The following is a 19,653-nucleotide window of genomic DNA, read 5'->3' as shown; positions in this document are numbered from 1 at the left end:
GGGGCTTGGACCGTTGAGCCCCAGTGAGCATAGGGGCTTGGACCGTTGAGCCCCTACCGACAGATACAATGCTTGCTTCACTGCATTTACATCACTATATAGTAGCCTATATTAACATCATACATAATAGGGGAATGCAACATGCTATAAAAGTCCGAGAAATAAGAATTATGAAGAAGCCATTAACACACTTATTAATTAAAATTATGGAGCTTGTTTTGAAACTCAAAAATGTTGAATTCAACCGAAAGAGCTATCTATAAAGCAACGGTCTGCTGTGGAGAAAACGAGCATTCCTTCAAACGCAAATATATTCATGCACAAACGTCTAGAGAGGAGACTTCTGGATTCTCTTGGAAACATGATGTATCAACGGAAAATAAAAAATGGATGAATTCGTAACTCTAGCTAGAAGTTTCCATTACTGTCAAGTTTCCATTACTGTCAAGCTTATTAGATAACCAAACCAAACAAAGCAACCGACTTAACACTGTTTATAGAGCATTTCATTCAGCAGGTGCTATGAATTCGCAGACTATGCTCTAGCAAATATACATTCGAAGCAGGATTTGACAGCTGGCAAAGCCAGGCTAGGACATAGGTCTCATAGTGGAATTTATACAAAAAGCAAGACAAGTCAACCGTGTTGATATCTTGAGACACAAGGACACATACAATGCTAAATGAGTACCCTTCATTCTACATTTCATCCAGACAAGTCAACCGTGTTGATATCTTGAGACACAAGGACACATACAATGCTAAATGCGTACCCTTCATTCTAAATTTCATCCAGATAACCATTCCATCATTATAAATGTTGCTGTTTGTCATATATTTTGTTTATGTTATATGTTCAGGACCTAGCAAAAGATGATGTCAATTCATCGGGACTTCAAACAACAATCTTGTATTCACGATCCAACAAAGATTGCGTGTATCGCAGGGGAAGGGAGAGGGAGAGAGATTTGGGCGGTCCATTGGAATGCCTATTCCATCGTCCTGATATGTGGTGTAAAATAATACTGAAAATCTTAGCACATATTTATGATATCTCGTTCGCTTTTATTTGTGTTTTACTTTATTGCTTAGCTTGAAGTCATGTAGAGGATAAAGGGAAACACATATTGTGTTACATGTTGTTTATCTGTTTGCGTCTTTCGTATTTGCTTTGATAAAGGGAACCGTGGGTTGCGAAAGCGCCAATACCAGATTCACACATTTTACGTTCTGTCTTTTGTCCGTTTCTATATTTTCACGATCTCTGGGGCTATTGTACATTTGAAAAGTGTCACTGACCACAAGTTTGTGAAAATATATATATATATATATATATATATATATATATATATATATATATATATATATATATATATATATATATATATATATATATATATATATATATATATTGCAAGGTCATTTCAAATATAAATGACGGATTTTGTACTGTATGCGGTAAATGAATGTGATATAAACAAAAAGGAAATAGGAACGTTGCTTGTTTTTAAAAAATATTTCTTAAGAGGAAAGATGCAGTAAAAAAACACTTCCCAATTATACTGTGGCAACTATTCCAAAGACCTTTCTGACCATACTGCAAATTCATTTTTTCCCCAAGCATATTACAAGCTGATCAAGTCAACAAATTTGTATAAAGGTTCCAAAAACGATTTAGAAATAATTTATGCAATTATTGGTAAGAAAAAAAAACTAGAGAGACAGAAATACTTTGTAAATAAATCGTTACCTTTCATAACTTTGACTGCAAACACTTATCTTCATTAAACATTCGAGTTTTCGATTTATCAGGGAGAAAATAATCTTTTTGATAAAATTATGTTTCTTATAGAATACAAAGCCGAACACATTAACCTTCGCATATCAATGTCCTCTACCACTTAAATCCAGACCTGACTACAAGATGCAATTTGTCTTTCCATCTATATATTCACCTAATGGGAACAATGAGAGGTAATCTGTAAGAGTAACTTCCCTTTGTATATCTGACATTTTTTTTAGACGGAAAGAATTTTATCTTGCTGGTAGACTAATGTAATGTAAATGTCATCGGGGAATATACTCGACCGAGAAACGAAAGAAGCAAATATCAAGTAGAGCATAGCGAAATTATGCTGTGTTTGGATATCCGACACAAGAAACTACTTCTAAAGGGGTCATGATCTCAGAGACTGGGTCAACTATTTACCATTTAAAGAACTGGTGTTTCTATTTTCAAAGAATTATTTTCCATAATTTTGAGTAAAGATCGGGATCTGATGATATTAAGTGTTGGATTATTGTACCGAGAAAAAAGTTCTGGACCCAAGAATGCAATATTAGCATCTTACAATTTCCCATCAGAGAAAATTCGAATTTAATTTTAAAACACATTGGATTTTTAGTACACTGATTAATGACGCTACATTGACAGTAAAGTATCCCATACATTGCTTTAACTGCACGTTAAAATTAATAAACACAAAAATAATGCAACATGACGAAATTCATTTACCCAGTACGGCGCACCATAATGCAGCAAGGGTCAGTACTATTAAATTAACCACATATTATAACAGTTGTTTCTTTACGGGAATAACCTCAATGACTTTATTGAAAAATAGCTATTTATATGATGACTACATCATTATATCGCCATTTATGACAGTACGAATTAAAAGTTTAGAAAATATACAACCTACCTCTCTCGCAAAGTTGGCCAGCATACCCAAGGATGCACGTGCAATTAAAGTTGTCATACTTGGAAGACGATGAGCACGTGCCACGGTTCTGACAAGGTGAATTGTCGCATGCACTTATTCCTAAAGACAATGTCAACAATTATAAATAATACATACACAGTCTCATTTGGTACAGTTTTGTCAATAAACGCTACAATCACCGTTTCAACAAGCACTACAGTTTGATTCATTGATTGATTATTCGATTGATTCTGAGTGGATCAGCGCCATCGTTGAGGGGTGTTGGCTTTTGATTGGAACACATATGCTTTGTACATTTTGAGAATTATATTCTGCAATCTGGTAATCCACTATTTGCCATCGATTTACGTTTCCCTTATTGTCGATTTTCATAATACAAATGATGGTGTAAACTTCACAAATCCAAACTTATGCACAGATATTTTTGTCTTCGCCATGCGTACTGAGTAAAACGTCCGCATATTCAAGAAATTTACAACTATCCTCTTTATTAAAACCTATAAACGTGTCCTAACCCCTGACCACCTTTATTGTGTGATAATAGTATATGTCTTCCATGGCACAATAACTTTAAGCAAAAACTTAACGTTAAATTTAAAAAAAATGGAGCAATAAATTTTGGTCTCAATAACCATTATTTAAAAAGAATAAATCAGTACTCGTTTAAACAAAGCTCAAATGAAGTTGCATCACCCTACAGTCAACAATGCACGAGAAAAAATCTTCAACGCTAAACTTCATCATAATTAATTAAAATGTAAAATGTAAGTCACACTGACTTATTTTTGTAGAAGGTGTATTGCAAAAACCAATAGGCATCCAAACACAAAGTTGTACAACCACTTACACGTGAAACTGATCTAAATGTAAAAAGCAAACAAAGTGGGATAGAAGTTAAGACGGAGAGACGGACAAGGGACTCCTGGCTGATCTGCTATAATCATTTCTCCAAATGTTCATAATTAATCGTTCATTTGCCAATTGCATGCTAATTTGTCTTTCGTTGGTTAAAATCATTGTTTATTGACAAAGGAAAATAAATTCTTAAATGTTAGAACTAAAATTCTGTAAATATTTTTTAATGTTATGCCTGGGAGATTCATTCCTTATGTTTAATGCAAAATATTCATTCAATTTTAAATACAACACAAAGTGAGCGTGGTTGTCTGTGTGTGTGTCTGTGTGGATGTCTGTGAGTGTGTCTGTGTGTGCGTGGTTTTAACATGCTTTTTAAACACTACGGATGATTTATACAATTTTACTCTGTTTATTTGATTTATGTTGGACTTCATTTTGGTTAGCCATGAGCTGGTAAGTGTATTTATTTTACTTGAACATTGAATACTATTAACAAGGCGCCAGAAAAGAAACTTGAAGAGAACATTTAAAATTCAGCGTGAAAATTCAGCGATCATGGATTCCGTGCAGCCACGACATGTATCTCCCAATCGTTTCACCTCGAACGTTATCGACAATGCCCATCACGTTCTATTTCCACAATACAATTCTCATCCACCTTTATACCAACAACAAAATGTGCCTAATATGTACAATACTAAGTTACGTTATTAGACATAAACATCAGACTATGATGTGATATCTAAAAAAAAATCTCACAGATAGATCATATTATATCGTCAAAAGTGGATCATCTGGAGTTAATGGTATTATGGACAGAAGTAGTGAACTAGCGCAACATTTCTTAAATATAGGGAGATTGATCGTCAAAACTAGACGTCAGATTATGGAACTCTGAAACGTAAATGGGGGTCTTCGAGAGGATCTTGACGATCTCATTTTTTTGATCAATTATTATTCTTTGTTTTATCTGAGACTCCCCAAGGTGCATGATTTTATCGAAAACAAACTTGCAATTCTTAATGCGACGAATTTAACGTGCTCATCGATTAGGAAAGCCAAAAGGTGCAAAAATCGTGTTGTTGCAACCAAATTTAACTGTTACCCAGAATGGAAGCAAGAGTTAGCGGCAGCAAAACGGAAGTTAAGACATGGTCAAATAAGACATATAAAAGGTAAGGTTAAGATTATCAGTAAGAAGAACTGATGCGTTTTGGGGTATGGCTGGTTATTATCGGAAATTTTGCTGTAATTGTTCTATGATTTCAAAACACCTAACCATTTTGTTCAGTAAGAAGACAAGTTTCACTAGTCAAATATTAGGAGGTTTTTTATAAGTCAAAGGCCACGTTCAAATATGCACCAGTTCTGTCACCTCCAGATTGCATTAAATCATTCAAAATGTCTGTAAATGTAAGTGGTGTTGCGGTTGGTGGAGTACTGTTACAGGAAGATGGTGAGAATCATCCTGTGTGTTATTATTCAAGGAAATTGATTATGTACAAGATACATTCTTTTACGATAGAGAAGGAGTGTCTAGATTTGGTGATGGCCTTGCAACACTTTGAGGTGTATGTTAGTGCAGCTAATTCTCCAGTTGTTTTCTTCAGTGATTACAACCACCTCACTGTCATTAATAAAACGAAAAATAAGAACAGAAGCTTATTACGATAGATTATGCTGTTACAATCATATAACATCGATGTCAGTCACATCAAGGGAAAATAAAATTTGATTGCAGACGCACTTGCTCGTGCATAGAGGTACAGAACAGTATTGTTTTGTATACAAGATTGTATCATTCATGTTTTAATGCAATATTAATTTTATGTATGTTTGACATTAGCTGGAAGAACGTTTTATTGTATATATCATTCTTCTCTTTTATGAGGAAGGTGTTACAGATATCTGTATCATCTATTTAATTGATAATATAGTTTTTATTTAAGTCATTTGTGTCAATGCCATTTATATTTTCAATTCTATAATTCAGTGGCTGGCTAGCAATATCGTAAGGTAAATATATCCTACGTTGTAGCAATTAATTTATAGACCAAGGCCGACTGCTAAGGTCAAGTCAACAACTATAAAGGTCAAATACGCACCACGAAGTAATCTGAATAGAGGTCATATCAACATAGCTTAATGATAAGGAGCACACTTGCCTTGCAGAGCTTTCATATACGCCTTGATTATTGATTGGTTCAATAGTGTGATGAGGTCATAACATGACTGAGTTATTTCAAAATAATTGGATTTAATTGTTTGAGCATCTTTTAGCGATTCGGATATTGTTGATTTGGTGTGTATATAGAGACTATATAATGAAAATAAACACATCACGTATTCTATTCTTCAGTCTGTGACAGTTTTTGCAAATGTCATTGAAAAGAAATCATGATTTATTTATAATATGTGTTCGCTGGAATCAGCAGAGTGGACAATTTGTAATTTAAACAGCCAGTACCCATTGGGCTATGTAAATTTATTCGAGGACATGAATATTAAATAATTATATTCAATTATGTGAAATTTCAAGGACTTCAGTGATATTCTACGTTCATGGAATTACTTTGAAGTAAAAACATTTGGAGTTAGAGCTGTGATTATTCAGTGGTGTTAGCACTCTAGCACATAAACGCATTAGCGCCTTCATTTGAAATACACTGGACAGTTTCCAGGAACCTTCATTTGAAATAACTTAGACAGTTTCCAGATTATGAAAAATTGATATTACAATTTAGGATTGTATTCTAGGAATTCATACACTGTAAGTTATTTTAAGTTTTTGACTTTGTTTGATCCTATAATTTGTTTAAATAAATATATATTTGGGAAACCCTAATGCTTGTTTGGTTTTACCTAGTCTTGTTACTTAACTTTAATCATCTAGAAGCATCACAGTCCTTACGGAACATCAGCACAGTTACCGTGTCACGTATACTAAGTGAGAAATGCACTGAAAAACGAGTTTCTGAGTGCAAAGCGAGGAAACAAGAGATCATTGTGGAAAAGTAAAAATCTTTTTATAGATAGCGAGACTGTCCTTCCATCCAAGGCGCCCCTTTACAAACAATCACACGCGCACCAGCGTACACAGTAAACATTGCAACGGTTTTCTCCAAGAAACACAGTTCCAGGCACTTTCACATACCATTTAGACTTAAGGACAACATAGACTGACAGAGAGATGAATGCTTAAGTCGGACATGAGAGTGAAGTACAGTTTCTGTTTTTGGATGTCTGTGGACATACCACTGAAACGAAAGAAGCGAAGGACTTTTGTGATTTTGTATTAAAATTATGCCGTAATTTGCTTATTAGAAACACGGTCTATGAAAAATTATAAGTTTAATTTAGCAGGGTGTCGACATATTCATTATTAAATGAATTACTAAATGAAGTTTCATATAAAAAGAAGACGAAATAGTGGAAGGCTTGTATTTTATCGTAGAGATAAGTTGGAAAATAGTAAGAAGCTAATAGATTGAAAAGGAGGTATTTATGCCTTTTGAAATTAGATAACGTCTCTTGGAATCTTCGAAAAGATATCCAAATCTGTTTCCTGTATTTTCCGCCTGCGGGAACAGCATTATGTAACTCGTGAACGACAAGTATTTGTGATGAAATACAGAGCGATGTACAATAAGTACAAATATGAAGACTATGCTATTATTATACTTACTGTTACAGAGTGATGTACAATAAGTACAAATATGAAGGCTATGCTATTATTATACTTACTGTACAGAGTGATGCACAATAAGCACAAATATGAAGGCTATGCTATTATTATACTTACTGGCAATTTCGTTGTGAATGATGATTCATACAGAAAACCATTTTGATTTCCATATTGATAATGGCACTATGAGCATTTCTATAGACAAAGGTTCAAATTCATTTGATAATCGTTTTTGTTCGATTTCTGTAAAGCAACTGGATTGAGACTATATAATGGTAGGCTTTTTAGAGATCGTGAGAATGGTACATTTACCTATACAGGCAATGGTGGACGTAGTGTTATAGATCATATTTTACTTTTTATGGTATGGCTTCATTTTTCTCCAACTGTAATGTCCACGATATTACAGCTGATTCTCTTCATTCAACATTAGAGTTTGCTTTATAATGTTTCGCTTTTGCCTCTCATTACGTAAACGCTAAATATATGAAACTTAATTACAAATGGGACAAGCAACATGATGCTACATCCCTTCAAGATTTAGAAAATAACAAGGCGCAATTCGACTACTTTATAACAAATATGTCTGCTCCTAACGCTGATCGCATATATATAGCTGCCATAGAGTTCACGGACATCTTAAATAGCATTGGAGAACCTTACTTTAAGAAGTCATTCAGCGAAGATGCTGGTAGTGTTGCTTTACCGATAATAGGGCCAAATTAAATAAAATATGTTTAAGCAGTGAGTGTATACGCGTTATGTGGACCAATGATTAATCTATCCGAAATCTTTAAGAGAAGTGGGATGCTACTTGCGTTTAAAAGAGAAAATTTAAAAGAAATGTGTAAGAAAAGCAAAGTTCCAATATAAAAAGAAATTATCACATGTGTTCTCTACTGGAATAAATATAATCCCAAGAAATTCTGGATTTTCTTTAAGGAAAGAAATAATATGACTTGTGCTGAAATTGTTTCATATGTTAGCACATTACACAATCAAAACGAATACTTTTCAAATGAGGAAACACGTGATTTTATCGAGATATATATGAAAATTATTTACTGGGTCAAGGAACATTCTGTCAAAACTAGAAAAATAAATAAAAAAGGATGAAATATTAAAAGCCATACAGAATTTCAAACACCAAAATAACATAGCAATGATTATCTTGTAAAGGATTCTCTGAGAAATGGAGTGGAGATACTTCGACTCTAGCTATATAAAATATTATAATGCAACATTCGATGCGATCATTTTCCTACAAAATGGGGAGATGAAGAAATTGTAATTATATTAAAGTCCGCAGACTCTTGTTATACAGGAAATTATAAAGGTATTACTTTGCGAAATTCCTTTTCAAAATTATTTACCAGTATTTTCAATGAAAGACATAAAATGGGCGAAGGAAAATGACAAACTATTGGATGCACAATTTTGTTTCAAGAAAGAAGTGGGAACTACTAACGCTTTTTTTTATACGTCGCTTGATTAACAAGTACCATAGTCATGGTAAAAGGTTCAATGCAGTTTGTGTTGATTTTAAAAAGGCAATTGCTAATGTTGACATAAATGGTTTGTGCGTGAAGGTTTTCAGACCTGTGTGAATGGCAAAATGTTAAATGTACTTCGTTCTATGTACAGTGCCGTTAAATCATGTTTTACATTCTGGTACTCGAAGTGCCATTTTTGAGTATGGTGTAGGTTTGATACAAAGAGAAGTGTTACCACCGATAATAATTTCATTTTGTACTGAAGATTTGGGAACATTATTACAATCTACTGGAGATATGTATATAGAATTAGACGAGTTTTCTATATTTTTGACACTGTTTGCTGACGATTTAGTTTTATTTTCAGGAACGATTGATGGTTCACAAAAGGTTTTTAATAATTTATAGGTCTAATGTAATAAATGGAATCTAAATATTTATCTTGTTGAAACGTTAGTTAAAGTGTACAACGAAGGTTTATAAAATATTTGCTAAATGTAAAAATATCTGCTTAGGACGTCAGCATATATGGTGAACTTTGATGAAACTCACATACATATTTAAGGCTTGCTAAGTTAGTTAAATATTAGTTCAGAATTTAAAACTCTGCACATATTATACTGAGCACTGTATAGAAACATTTATGTTTTGAAAATAAACTAAATATTAGTATGTTTGGCTAATATTCCTACAAGGGACTTTAAACACATATGGTTTTTGGTAAAGTGTGAATATTTCCTGATTCTGTAAATTGCTTCAAGTTTATTCCAGTTTTTGAGCAAAGAGTTTATTACGTGTTTAGGCTCTTTCTGGAAGCAATAAAATCGATAGAAGTGAAAGATATTGTATACTCTGTGACAACCAGGATACTGAATACGAATATCATTTTGTTTTATTATGTTTATTGTATACTGGCTTGCGTGTAAACCAATTCGAAAATACTTCTGAAATAAACAATTCATACACAAGTACACTGAATTAGTAACGTATAAAAATTTTAAAAAAATATTCATTAGGGATATTTGTTTATGAAGGCTTTAAAATAAGAGATACAATATTAATTCTTGAGTTATTTATTATAAGACTGTATATTTGTCCATCCTCTCCATTTCAGCTCTTGGCGATTACCGTTTTGAATTCGTATTTAAAGTTGTACATATTGCGTTTGATAACCACGCAATATTTGTAATAATTATTTTAAAGCATGTCAATGCTTATGATAATAAACTACTGAATTGAATTGAATCATGTAATAAAGATCAATAAGGCATGATCACATGCTTACGTATTCGGAGAGCTTGTTGACCTTCTAGGTCGAAAGGCACAAAAACTACATGCTATAGCCAAACAAATCAAGTACCATTGTGCGGGTTCCCAGAGGAAATTTTATACTTTTCTTTCGCATCTGATATTGTTTTCTGTTTGTTTGTAATCATAACCTTGTCACAAATCAAGGAAACGAACATAATATTTCTCTGTGCAGAATATTAAACAAGTTATTTGTGAAATAAACTGGACGATTATTGATATCGATTTAGTGGTTTGAAAAACATTGGGATATGAAAATGATGTTTACCTGGAAGAGGATCACTAGACGTACCATACAGTATCAGCTGCCATGACGTCAATCTTCCTGTGGAAACACATATCAGTATAACAATGTAGCAGAAACAAGAGATACCTTGCTGTAGTTTATTTCAGGTTTTAAAATACATGGTATCTATGATAATTTCAAGAGTACAGGTCATCGGAAGTTTGTAAGTCATTTTCTATTAATTGTGCAAATAAGAAAGTACAAAAAAGTAACAAGATTATTGCGTCATCAGTTTTAGATCAAAACGACACAGCTATGAAGGCAAACATATATTTCTTGAGGTGAAGGTATATATTGCTTGCTCGATGAACTGACGGAATTAGTGTGAAATAAACTGCTCTTCTCAAGGAAATAGCATATCAGTAATCTTTGGATGCAAACTTATGACCTTCCTATTTCAAGTTTAAGTTTGACACTTGTATCGGTATTTGCAAGGGTAAGTGGTCGTCCATCCATAATCGCTTTTATTCCCCCATGCTGTCTCGGGATTTTTTCCAAATCATGAACCACGATATGACAACATAAACGCATGAAACGTACGAACTTTAACATGATAAACAACTGTAGTGTCAGAATAATCTCGATAGAAATAATCGCCTTCTAGAATAGTAATACCGCCTCTGACCTGTTTGATCCTTCGGGATGGTCATTGTTAATGTCCAGTTTCCTGCTGCTTTCTCGCCCCAGAATTGTACGGACATAAATGTCCACTCCTGTTCTCCGCTGAACCCCATGTCGTACCTCCTTTGAGTCATTAGCTTGCCGTGGGTACCCATAGGAGAAACTAGCTTCAGCTCGACATATGCGCGCTCACTGCTCTGAAATACTGCATGCACCTTCACGTGCTCCAAATACCGGATATTGCACGTGCTGACTGGAAGAGATTCTGAAGCCGTTGTCAACAAAGAATTAAGCACCCTATTTTTAAAATAAGAAAAGAAAGAAACAATCCAAGCACGCTTTATTTGAAATCTATGCATGCCTTTTTCTAACAGTATACATTTTAGTTTCAAAATTATGTGGGTTATTACATCGAGAAGAAAAACAATAGAAAGTGTCCGGTCATATTTTTAAAACAATATTTAGAAAAAGGTGATATTTTTTCCTCTGCTAAAAATGTTATTTCACCTATTAAAAAAAAACAACAAAAAACAATATTTTGGGAAAAACTGATTGGCTCACCAGTGTGTGGTACTTATGGTATCATTGCAGATTTGTTGCTGTGGCACAGGCGTCCATGTCTCGGCGTACCTAACCATTGCCTCAGCATCCATCAGACCATAACCAAACATGTGGCCCACTGTCACCGTGTACATAAATAAAATAAATTTTAAAATGTCCATTGCAGGTAAACAAATCAACGCTTTAATTCTGTTTTAAACTGGCCAGCTCATTGAACAACAACAAAATAAGGGCACATTGAATAAATTTCTGTGTTTTTGTCATGTCGTCCTGATTAAGTACCTGTGAAAATGGGTAATATAATCATTCTGGCAAATTTTAAGCATTGTGTATGTGTGAAAAATAAAAACATGTATTATAAAGTAAAATATTAAGGTTGACATAACAGTCGAGTATATGATTTCCATACAACCGTCGATTCATAACATTCAAGTATATGCTTTCTGTACAACCATCGATTTATAACAGTCAAGTATATGCTTTGCGTACAGCCATCGATACATAACAGAAAAGTATATGCTTTGCGTACAGTCATTGATACATAACAGAAAAGCATATGCTTTGCGTACAGCCATCGATACATAACAGAAAAGTATATGGTATGTGTGAAAAATAAAAACATGTATTATAAAGTAAAATATTAAGGTTGACATAACAGTCGAGTATATGATTTCCGTGCAACCGTCGATTCATAACATTCAAGTATATGCTTTCTGTACAACCATCGATTTATAACAGTCAAGTATATGCTTTGCGTACAGCCATCGATACATAACTGTCAAGTATATACTTTCCGTACAACCATCGATTTATAACTGTCAAGTATATACTTTCCGTACAACCATCGATTTATAACAGTCAAGTATATACTTTCCGTACAACCATCGATACGTAACAGTCAAGTATATACTTTCCGTACAACCATCGATTTATAACAGTCAGGTATATACTTTCCGTACAACCATCGATTTATAACAGTCAAGTATATGCTTTCCGTACAACCATCGATTTATAACAGTCAAGTATATACTTTCCGTACAACCATCGATACGTAAACAGTCAAATATATGCTTTCCGTACAACCATCGATACGTAAGAGTCAAGTATATGCTTTCCGTACAACCATCGATTTATAACAGTCAAGTATATACTTTCCGTACAACCATCAATTTTTAACAGTCAAGTATATACTTTCCGTACAACCATCAATTTATAACAGTCAAGTATATGCTTTCCGTACAACCATCGATTTATAACAGACAAGTGTATGCTTTCCGTACAACGATCGATTTATAACAGTCAAGTACATACTTTCCGTACAATCATCGATTTATAACAGTCAAGTATATACTGTTACACGCACACGGGTATTTACTTGACCGAGCGGTTGTCAAACCCTGGCGCGATTCTCGCTAGAAGTCATAAGTTTCCCCGACTTTCCAAAGACTTCCATACAACCTCAGTTGTAAATCAGAAAGCCCGACGTGTCCATTCTATACCTAAATTTTCCTCTAATTAATGCAAGACCACAGAAAAACCAAACTGTCAACTATCCATCAACCGTACATCTGCGTGTTTTGGCTTCATTATGTTTCCGTACCACCAACCGTTCACGCCTTAGAACCTATGTGAGTACTCCCTAACAATGGGAACTATTTTAACTCCGCCACCTTAGGCCAGTCAATGTATGCTTTCCAGGCACATTTCGCCGATATAACTGCACCATATTCGGCCGCATGGCGATATAAACGGTCTCTGCCAAGTCCCTTTTTTTTTATGCCCTTGTGTAATTTACCGGTTTAATACCGTAAGTGCTGTCCTTGCAGGCACGCTACCAATGTATACCACTAGCTTTTAATATGTACTATTTTACGACAGGGACAGTCATTCGGTTCTGGTCGGAATTCACTACTAGTGAACCAGGACATCATGGAAACACACTAACACTTCACTCCGTGACGTTTGCTCCTATTGATTGGCTCATTAGTTCGAGCCAGGAATATTTCCATGGCGCCAAATTCCAATAATCAAACAAGTAATCACACAAATCTAAGAATTGCTTAAAACGGGGCACTACAACCACGTGCACATACTCTAAATTTACTACAATACTTTCCGTACAACCATAGATTTATAACAGTCAAGTATATACTTTCCGTACAATCATCGATTTATAACAGTCAAGTATATGCTTTCCGTACAATCATCGATTTATAACAGTCAAGTGTGTGCTTTCCGTACAATCATCGATTTATAACAGTCAAGTACATACTTTCCGTACAACCATCAATTTATAACAGTCAAGTATATGCTTTCCGTACAACCATCAATATATTAGTATATGACCCGATGACGTGTTTAATTAATTTTCATTATCTGTTTTGCAGTACAATTTGTCTTTAAGGAGCTATTTTATTTCCTACCATAGCATAAAGCAATTAATTTAATGGTAGATTAAATTTTAAGGATAAATACAAGAAATTATTAAAGAACGAAGTTAGACATAAAAGCTGTATTGTTAGGAGAAAAAGAAACTAATCCGATAAGCTTGATGTATTTATCTACATTTTTTTGTTGTTAAATATTCTATGTACACGAAAAAGAGAAATTCTAGTACAGTGAATTCATTAGGATTTAAATGCTACCAGAAAACATTAAGAAAAAATCGACTACAGTGAATTCGTTGGGATTAAAATGCGGCCTCAAATGGCATATGATGAAATCTAGTACCATGATGAGTCAGGGGATAGATGGAAAGATGGCCTCAGTAGAAAGTGTTTATTGTCACACACACACACACACTTGATCAAGATAAATTCAATAAGCTGACAACGAACAGTGGAAAACTATTATTATGTTTCAGCTACTTTATTTCATCTTCTTGCTGATACTGGAGAATATATGTATTGACCTAGAAATCGTTGAGCCATAACGACATCTCTTATTTCATGTAAGCGCAAATTATATCCCGGATATTTCATTTATTCTTGTAGGAAAACGAGATTTGATTATAATTGCATCGTTTGAAAGAACCTTTTAGATTCTTATTGTGAAGTTGTGAACCCAGGGATCCACGACATTGAGATCACTACTGCCCGTATGGGGCATTTAAAAAAATTGAAAGTGATGTCTTATTTGTATTGTTATAGAAATGTTTTTTCTAATTTATCGAGCCTTTTGTATCGCAAGGAAATATCAACCAAACTTAATATAACTTGTACATCATAAATAAACTTGGCTTTAATTTGATGTAAATTGTAGTGGAAGTAAAAAATCATCTGGATTTTGATTTCTGAGCGCAGTGTTAAATATCGATGTGTCAATCGCTTTACACATCTTGTTGTGACTTATACCATCATTAATTAGAGCGTTCTTGTCTTGTTCGTGGCATTCGTTTCGTCCAGTAAATTCTGCTATTAACACTTCCACCTTTTGAGAATTTATTACCTTTCTATGAGTTAGAAAATGTATTTATTTTCTCATTACAATTTGTATTTACTTAATTAATATGTTAGCAAAAATTTACCATAGTTTCCAGCTCCGTTTAGAATAAAGCCATACCCTGCGGCCTCCGTCAGATTTTCATGATTGGCTGTCAATACTATCAAGTGTTGAACATCCCTCCACGAAAGGTTTGGGCTAAAATATTATTTTTAAAAACACTAATATTTTTCTTATCCCAATTTATGCTTTCTGGATTAAATAGAGTATCTTCTTCCATATCATATCAGTAGTGAATGGGGCCACTTTACGTACAATGGGAATTAGCATTAAAAACACCCTTATGCCACTTTACGTACAATGGAAATTTAACATGGCGAAAAATCGTGTGCCACTTTACGTACAAGGGGAATTAACATGGGAATAAATCGTGGGCCACTTTACGTACAAGGGGAATTTAACATGGGGTTATAGAGTTTGGGCTTGTCTAGGGACATGGGGAACTGAACATGGGATTTTTTTAAAAAAATTTTTTTTTAAAAAAAAAAAGGGTAGGCAATTGAAAAGTCATTCTCTTTTCGAGAAATATGGGTGGCCCTGAAAAGGGCCTTTGGTTTTTCTTCTTCTGCTTCTAATTTCTTCTTTTTCTCCACCAACTTCTTATTTTCTCACCTACACTCTTTCTCTTCTTTTCTTTCTTTTTTTCTCCACCTCTTCTTCCTTCTCTTCCTCCTCCTCTTCTTTTTTCTTCTTCTCATTTTCTTCTTCTTTTTCAATTTTTTCATTCCATTTTCGTATTCTTATCCTTTCCTCTTCATCCTCCTTCTCCTCCTTCATTTCCTTCATCACACCACTTATCATATCCTTTGCTTTTCTTAAATTGTTAATTTCCATTTTTACTCTATGCGGACTATAAGAATAGTGGTCTTCATTGAGTCGTACTAGCATTTGTTCTATCATTCCCAAATTGTCAAGGACGTCTTGCAATGTTTGAAATTTATCTCGGTGGTTCGAAGCCATCTTCTCTGTAGAATGGTTTGAACGACGAATACTGTGGGTTCTTATACTGAAAGCGCGAACGTGATGGAAAACATCCCCTAAAAACGTAAAATTCATCTTACCTAGATCATGACCGAACAACTCGCGGACGTGAAGGAAAACATCCCCTACTTTTCTCATTTCATATAATAAAACCCTAACTATACTCTCCACATACGCTAATAAACAATAAACAAAAAAGAAACCCATAATCTACTATTCACACAAACTTACGTGAGCCCTTACAAACACAAACACACAAACACATACACTCACACTATGAATAAAGAGTTAGTGTTTATATTCACACTACTCTACCTACATACATTGGCAAATAGATCGTTATTTATTTTCTAGAGTATTGGGTAGCCCTGAAAAGGGCTGTTGGTTTTTTTGAACTCCAGATGCACCCATCTAATGATGGCACCTTCCTGGCCTGGCGCCACACACGCATCTTCTTCCCCAGTCTCCTTTCACCTTTCTTCTTGGGAGTGCAGAGGCGGGATATGTGGCTTCAGAATCCCAATTTTCTGTCTCTGGGATTCTGAAATTCCCTCCCTCCTCTTCTTTGTTTCTTCTCTCCTTCTCTTCTTTTCTTCTTTCCTCCTCCTCCTCTTTCATTCTTGCTTCTTCGACAATGGCCTCCGCGGCCAGTTCATTTAGTATGCGCCTGGCATATTCCAGGTGCATCTGGAGTTCTAACAGTTTCACAATTCTGGTGTTCATTCTTCTGGTGGTGTTGATCAATCAACAAGGGTAGCTGGACTGCCGAACGAGTTTCAATTTATACTAAAAGTGCGGACGTGAAGGAAAACATCCCCCTAAAAAACATAGAATTGATCTTACCTAGATCATGACCAAAAACAACACGCGGACCTAAAAGAAACACTCACTCACTTTTTTATACTGCTCATCACTATTCTAAATTTTTTTTTCATTAATCACTTCAATAGACTATTCACATACGCAAAGCAATAAAATCAAACCCTCCAAATCTACTCTCCCCACACCTCAAACAGCCAAGCATCATTTTAATCTACTATCCATACCAACGTACTTGATTACTTACAAACACACAATCTTATATACAAACACATACCCTCACATTTTTTGAAAAAGAGTTAGTGTTTATATTCACACTACTCTACCTACACACATTGGCAAATGGATCGTTATTTCTTTTCTAGAGTATTGGGGTAGCCCTGAAAAGGGCTGTTTTTTTTTTTTTGTTTGCTATGGCAATCTTTTTTAGTTTCTAAGAATGCGATGTCCTCTGAGGATAGACTTTCTGGCGATAGGTCTGCTTCTTCGGAAAGAGAAGGAGAACTCTTTGGTGTCGATACGACAATCGACAAAGCCTCTGTCAGCTTCAGGTTGTTGCTGCTGCTGCTGTTTGTTGTTGCTGTTGCTGTTGCTGCTGTCTCTGAAGTCTGTACTTCTCTGTCCATTCTTCTTTCTCCCTGTTCACTTCTTCTCTGAAGAGCTCTTCTATCAGGTCTTCAGTAACTTTTAACATTCTCACATTCTCTATCTCTTCTGGCTTCGGTATCAGACTGTGTCTGACCCTATGCAAATTCACGTAGGCTTCGTTTAGCTTAGCTAGTTTGGAGCACATCTTCGTAGGAGGATGAGTCGACAATGGATGGTTAGACTGGAAACAACCCCGGTTCTTAAAGTCAAAGCGCGGACGTGAAGGAAAACATCCCCCACACGGTTTTCGAGTCGCAACGTTCAGTGAGTGACATGAGAGGGATAGTAAGAAATTAAAGAGCATCAATCAAACATTCTTATAGCTAAACAAAAGACAAAGGCATTTTTTTCAAAAGACAACATTTTTTATTCAAAAATCACTTAACACTAAACAACAACTCTAACATATTTTAAACAATAATCAAACAATATAACATCAAACATTTTTTAAAAAAATGACAAACATTTTTTCTCAATTGACAGTCTACTTTAAACAGGGCTGACAACGTTGTGATTTCCACTGTTGGAAATCATTAGGCCATTGATGGACACTACGTTTCCTAGCTTGAGACAAAAGATAAGCATAATGGTCACAAAACCATCGATCTACTTTCACATCATTTCTTGAAGAAGAACGAGGATCAAAATGAGTCACTAAATGTTCTAAGGAATAGCCCAGGCTGCGATGATGCAGAAAATACACACAATATTGTTCACACACCAAGGAATCTGTGCCTTGTAATTTCACATTATTGAATCGGGTGGTTTGAGCATTTCTTCTCATAAAGTCAATGATATCGTCTTCCAAAGGGGGCAATCCGTACGAATCGAAATATTCCACACATCCTTCTTGAGGAAAGTAGACGGCTACCCAGTGGGTTCCTGGGAGATGGCTGTCGTCCGTGTTGATCACGTAAGCTTGATGGTCTTGAGGTTTGCGATGAGGGAGTTCATCTTTAGCACAGACGACAGGATTCCAAGAAGCCGTATACGAACTGTGGTTCAAAAGGTAATAAAGTTCCCAGGTATCCATGTTTTGTGTGTTTTTTTTCTTCTTCTTCTTCACAGGTAATAATAAGTCATCAATTCGATCCTGACTTTTTGCTTGAAAATGTCTGACAAATAAACGTTTCTTCGTTTCGTCTCCTCACTCTGATTCAGGAGAGCTTCGATACGATGGATCTCTTGAGTGGTTAATGGTGGACAAGAATGTTCACGCAAGTCTTTATACCACTGGTGCAACACGTCTTCGTCCGAGATGAGACGCCAAGCTTCGTCAAGATACTCGTCCAATTTTTCTTCTTGACTCAACATCAGGCATTAATTTGTTGAATTTGACTGGGATGATCGTTTTGACATCCATAGCAATTTTTCTTGATCAATTCCGTCATTTTTTCCACCAAGTGTTTGGCAAAACAGGAGACTAAATGGGCTTCTTGTTCTGGCCATCTCGACTTCATCATGATCACTTCTTCTTCTTCCACAGTCTCCTCACATTTCATGCCCAAAATTTCTCCACTAGGTAAAGAGGGATTACAATCTTCCATGGTTTCTAGTAATCTAGAATGACTTCTCTCAAACTGTTGATTTCTATGGTATTATCGAATTCTGCATACAGGATGACGTTCACCGTTACATCAGGGTCTCGGTTTGCAAACTGAATTTCCACACGAATCTGGCCAGATTTTATAGGGTGGAAATGTCCCTCGTCGCTGCCTTGGTCAGGAGTGAAATCGAAAGCCCACAGAGCATAGCCTCCTACATAATCGTCGTACGTAATACCATGACTGGTGTTGGTTCCTAACTGTCCGGTGGCTTCGTAAAGGGACAAGTACGATCTCAAGTAATTCTTCTTCGTAAAGTCAGGTTCGAAAGGTCGGGTACACAAGGTCTTGCCATCGCGACTGACTTCGATCTTGGACAGGCCAAAGTGTTGAAAGTAGAAAGGATTTTTAGCGATAGCTCCGTTGAAGGCTTCATTTTCGACGATACCAACGATCAAACGTTTGGGTAGCTGTCCTTGGAACAGATGATCTTCGATCATGGATCGCTGTCCCTTGGGAATGGTGAAGGTTTTCACTTCCACGCGTCGCATGGGGTACTTGGCGGTCGTTCTGCTCAATGTTTGACTGATGTCGTTTCCCACTTTAGGTAACACTTCCACGCGGC

General features: G+C 35.4%; 1 protein-coding gene across 2 annotated transcripts in view; it reads right to left on the bottom strand.

Moving 5' to 3' along the window:
• LOC149771764 (furin-like protease kpc-1) overlaps positions 1–19,653 on the bottom strand; it is a 109,224-nt gene that overhangs the window by 17,290 nt on the left and 72,281 nt on the right. For both annotated transcript variants that reach the window (XR_016418158.1, XM_089948154.1), the window contains exons 10-14: positions 15,062–15,174; positions 11,536–11,653; positions 10,979–11,271; positions 10,336–10,392; positions 2,703–2,822 (exon numbers count right to left, since the gene is read on the bottom strand). Coding sequence is in view for 1 of the 2 variants with exons in the window: in XM_089948154.1 (XP_089804280.1) it covers positions 2,703–2,822; positions 10,336–10,392; positions 10,979–11,271; positions 11,536–11,653; positions 15,062–15,174 (701 nt within the window). In the remaining variant the exon portion in view is untranslated. The remainder of the gene's footprint in view (positions 1–2,702; positions 2,823–10,335; positions 10,393–10,978; positions 11,272–11,535; positions 11,654–15,061; positions 15,175–19,653) is intronic.

The sequence above is a fragment of the Sinohyriopsis cumingii genome, unplaced genomic scaffold (genome assembly GCF_028554795.1).
Source record: "Sinohyriopsis cumingii isolate HCF-2022 unplaced genomic scaffold, ASM2855479v2 utg001673l, whole genome shotgun sequence".
Lineage (NCBI taxonomy): Eukaryota > Metazoa > Mollusca > Bivalvia > Unionida > Unionidae > Sinohyriopsis > Sinohyriopsis cumingii.
The sequence above is the reverse complement of the archived record's forward strand: the minus strand, read 5'-3'. Positions and strand labels throughout refer to the sequence as shown.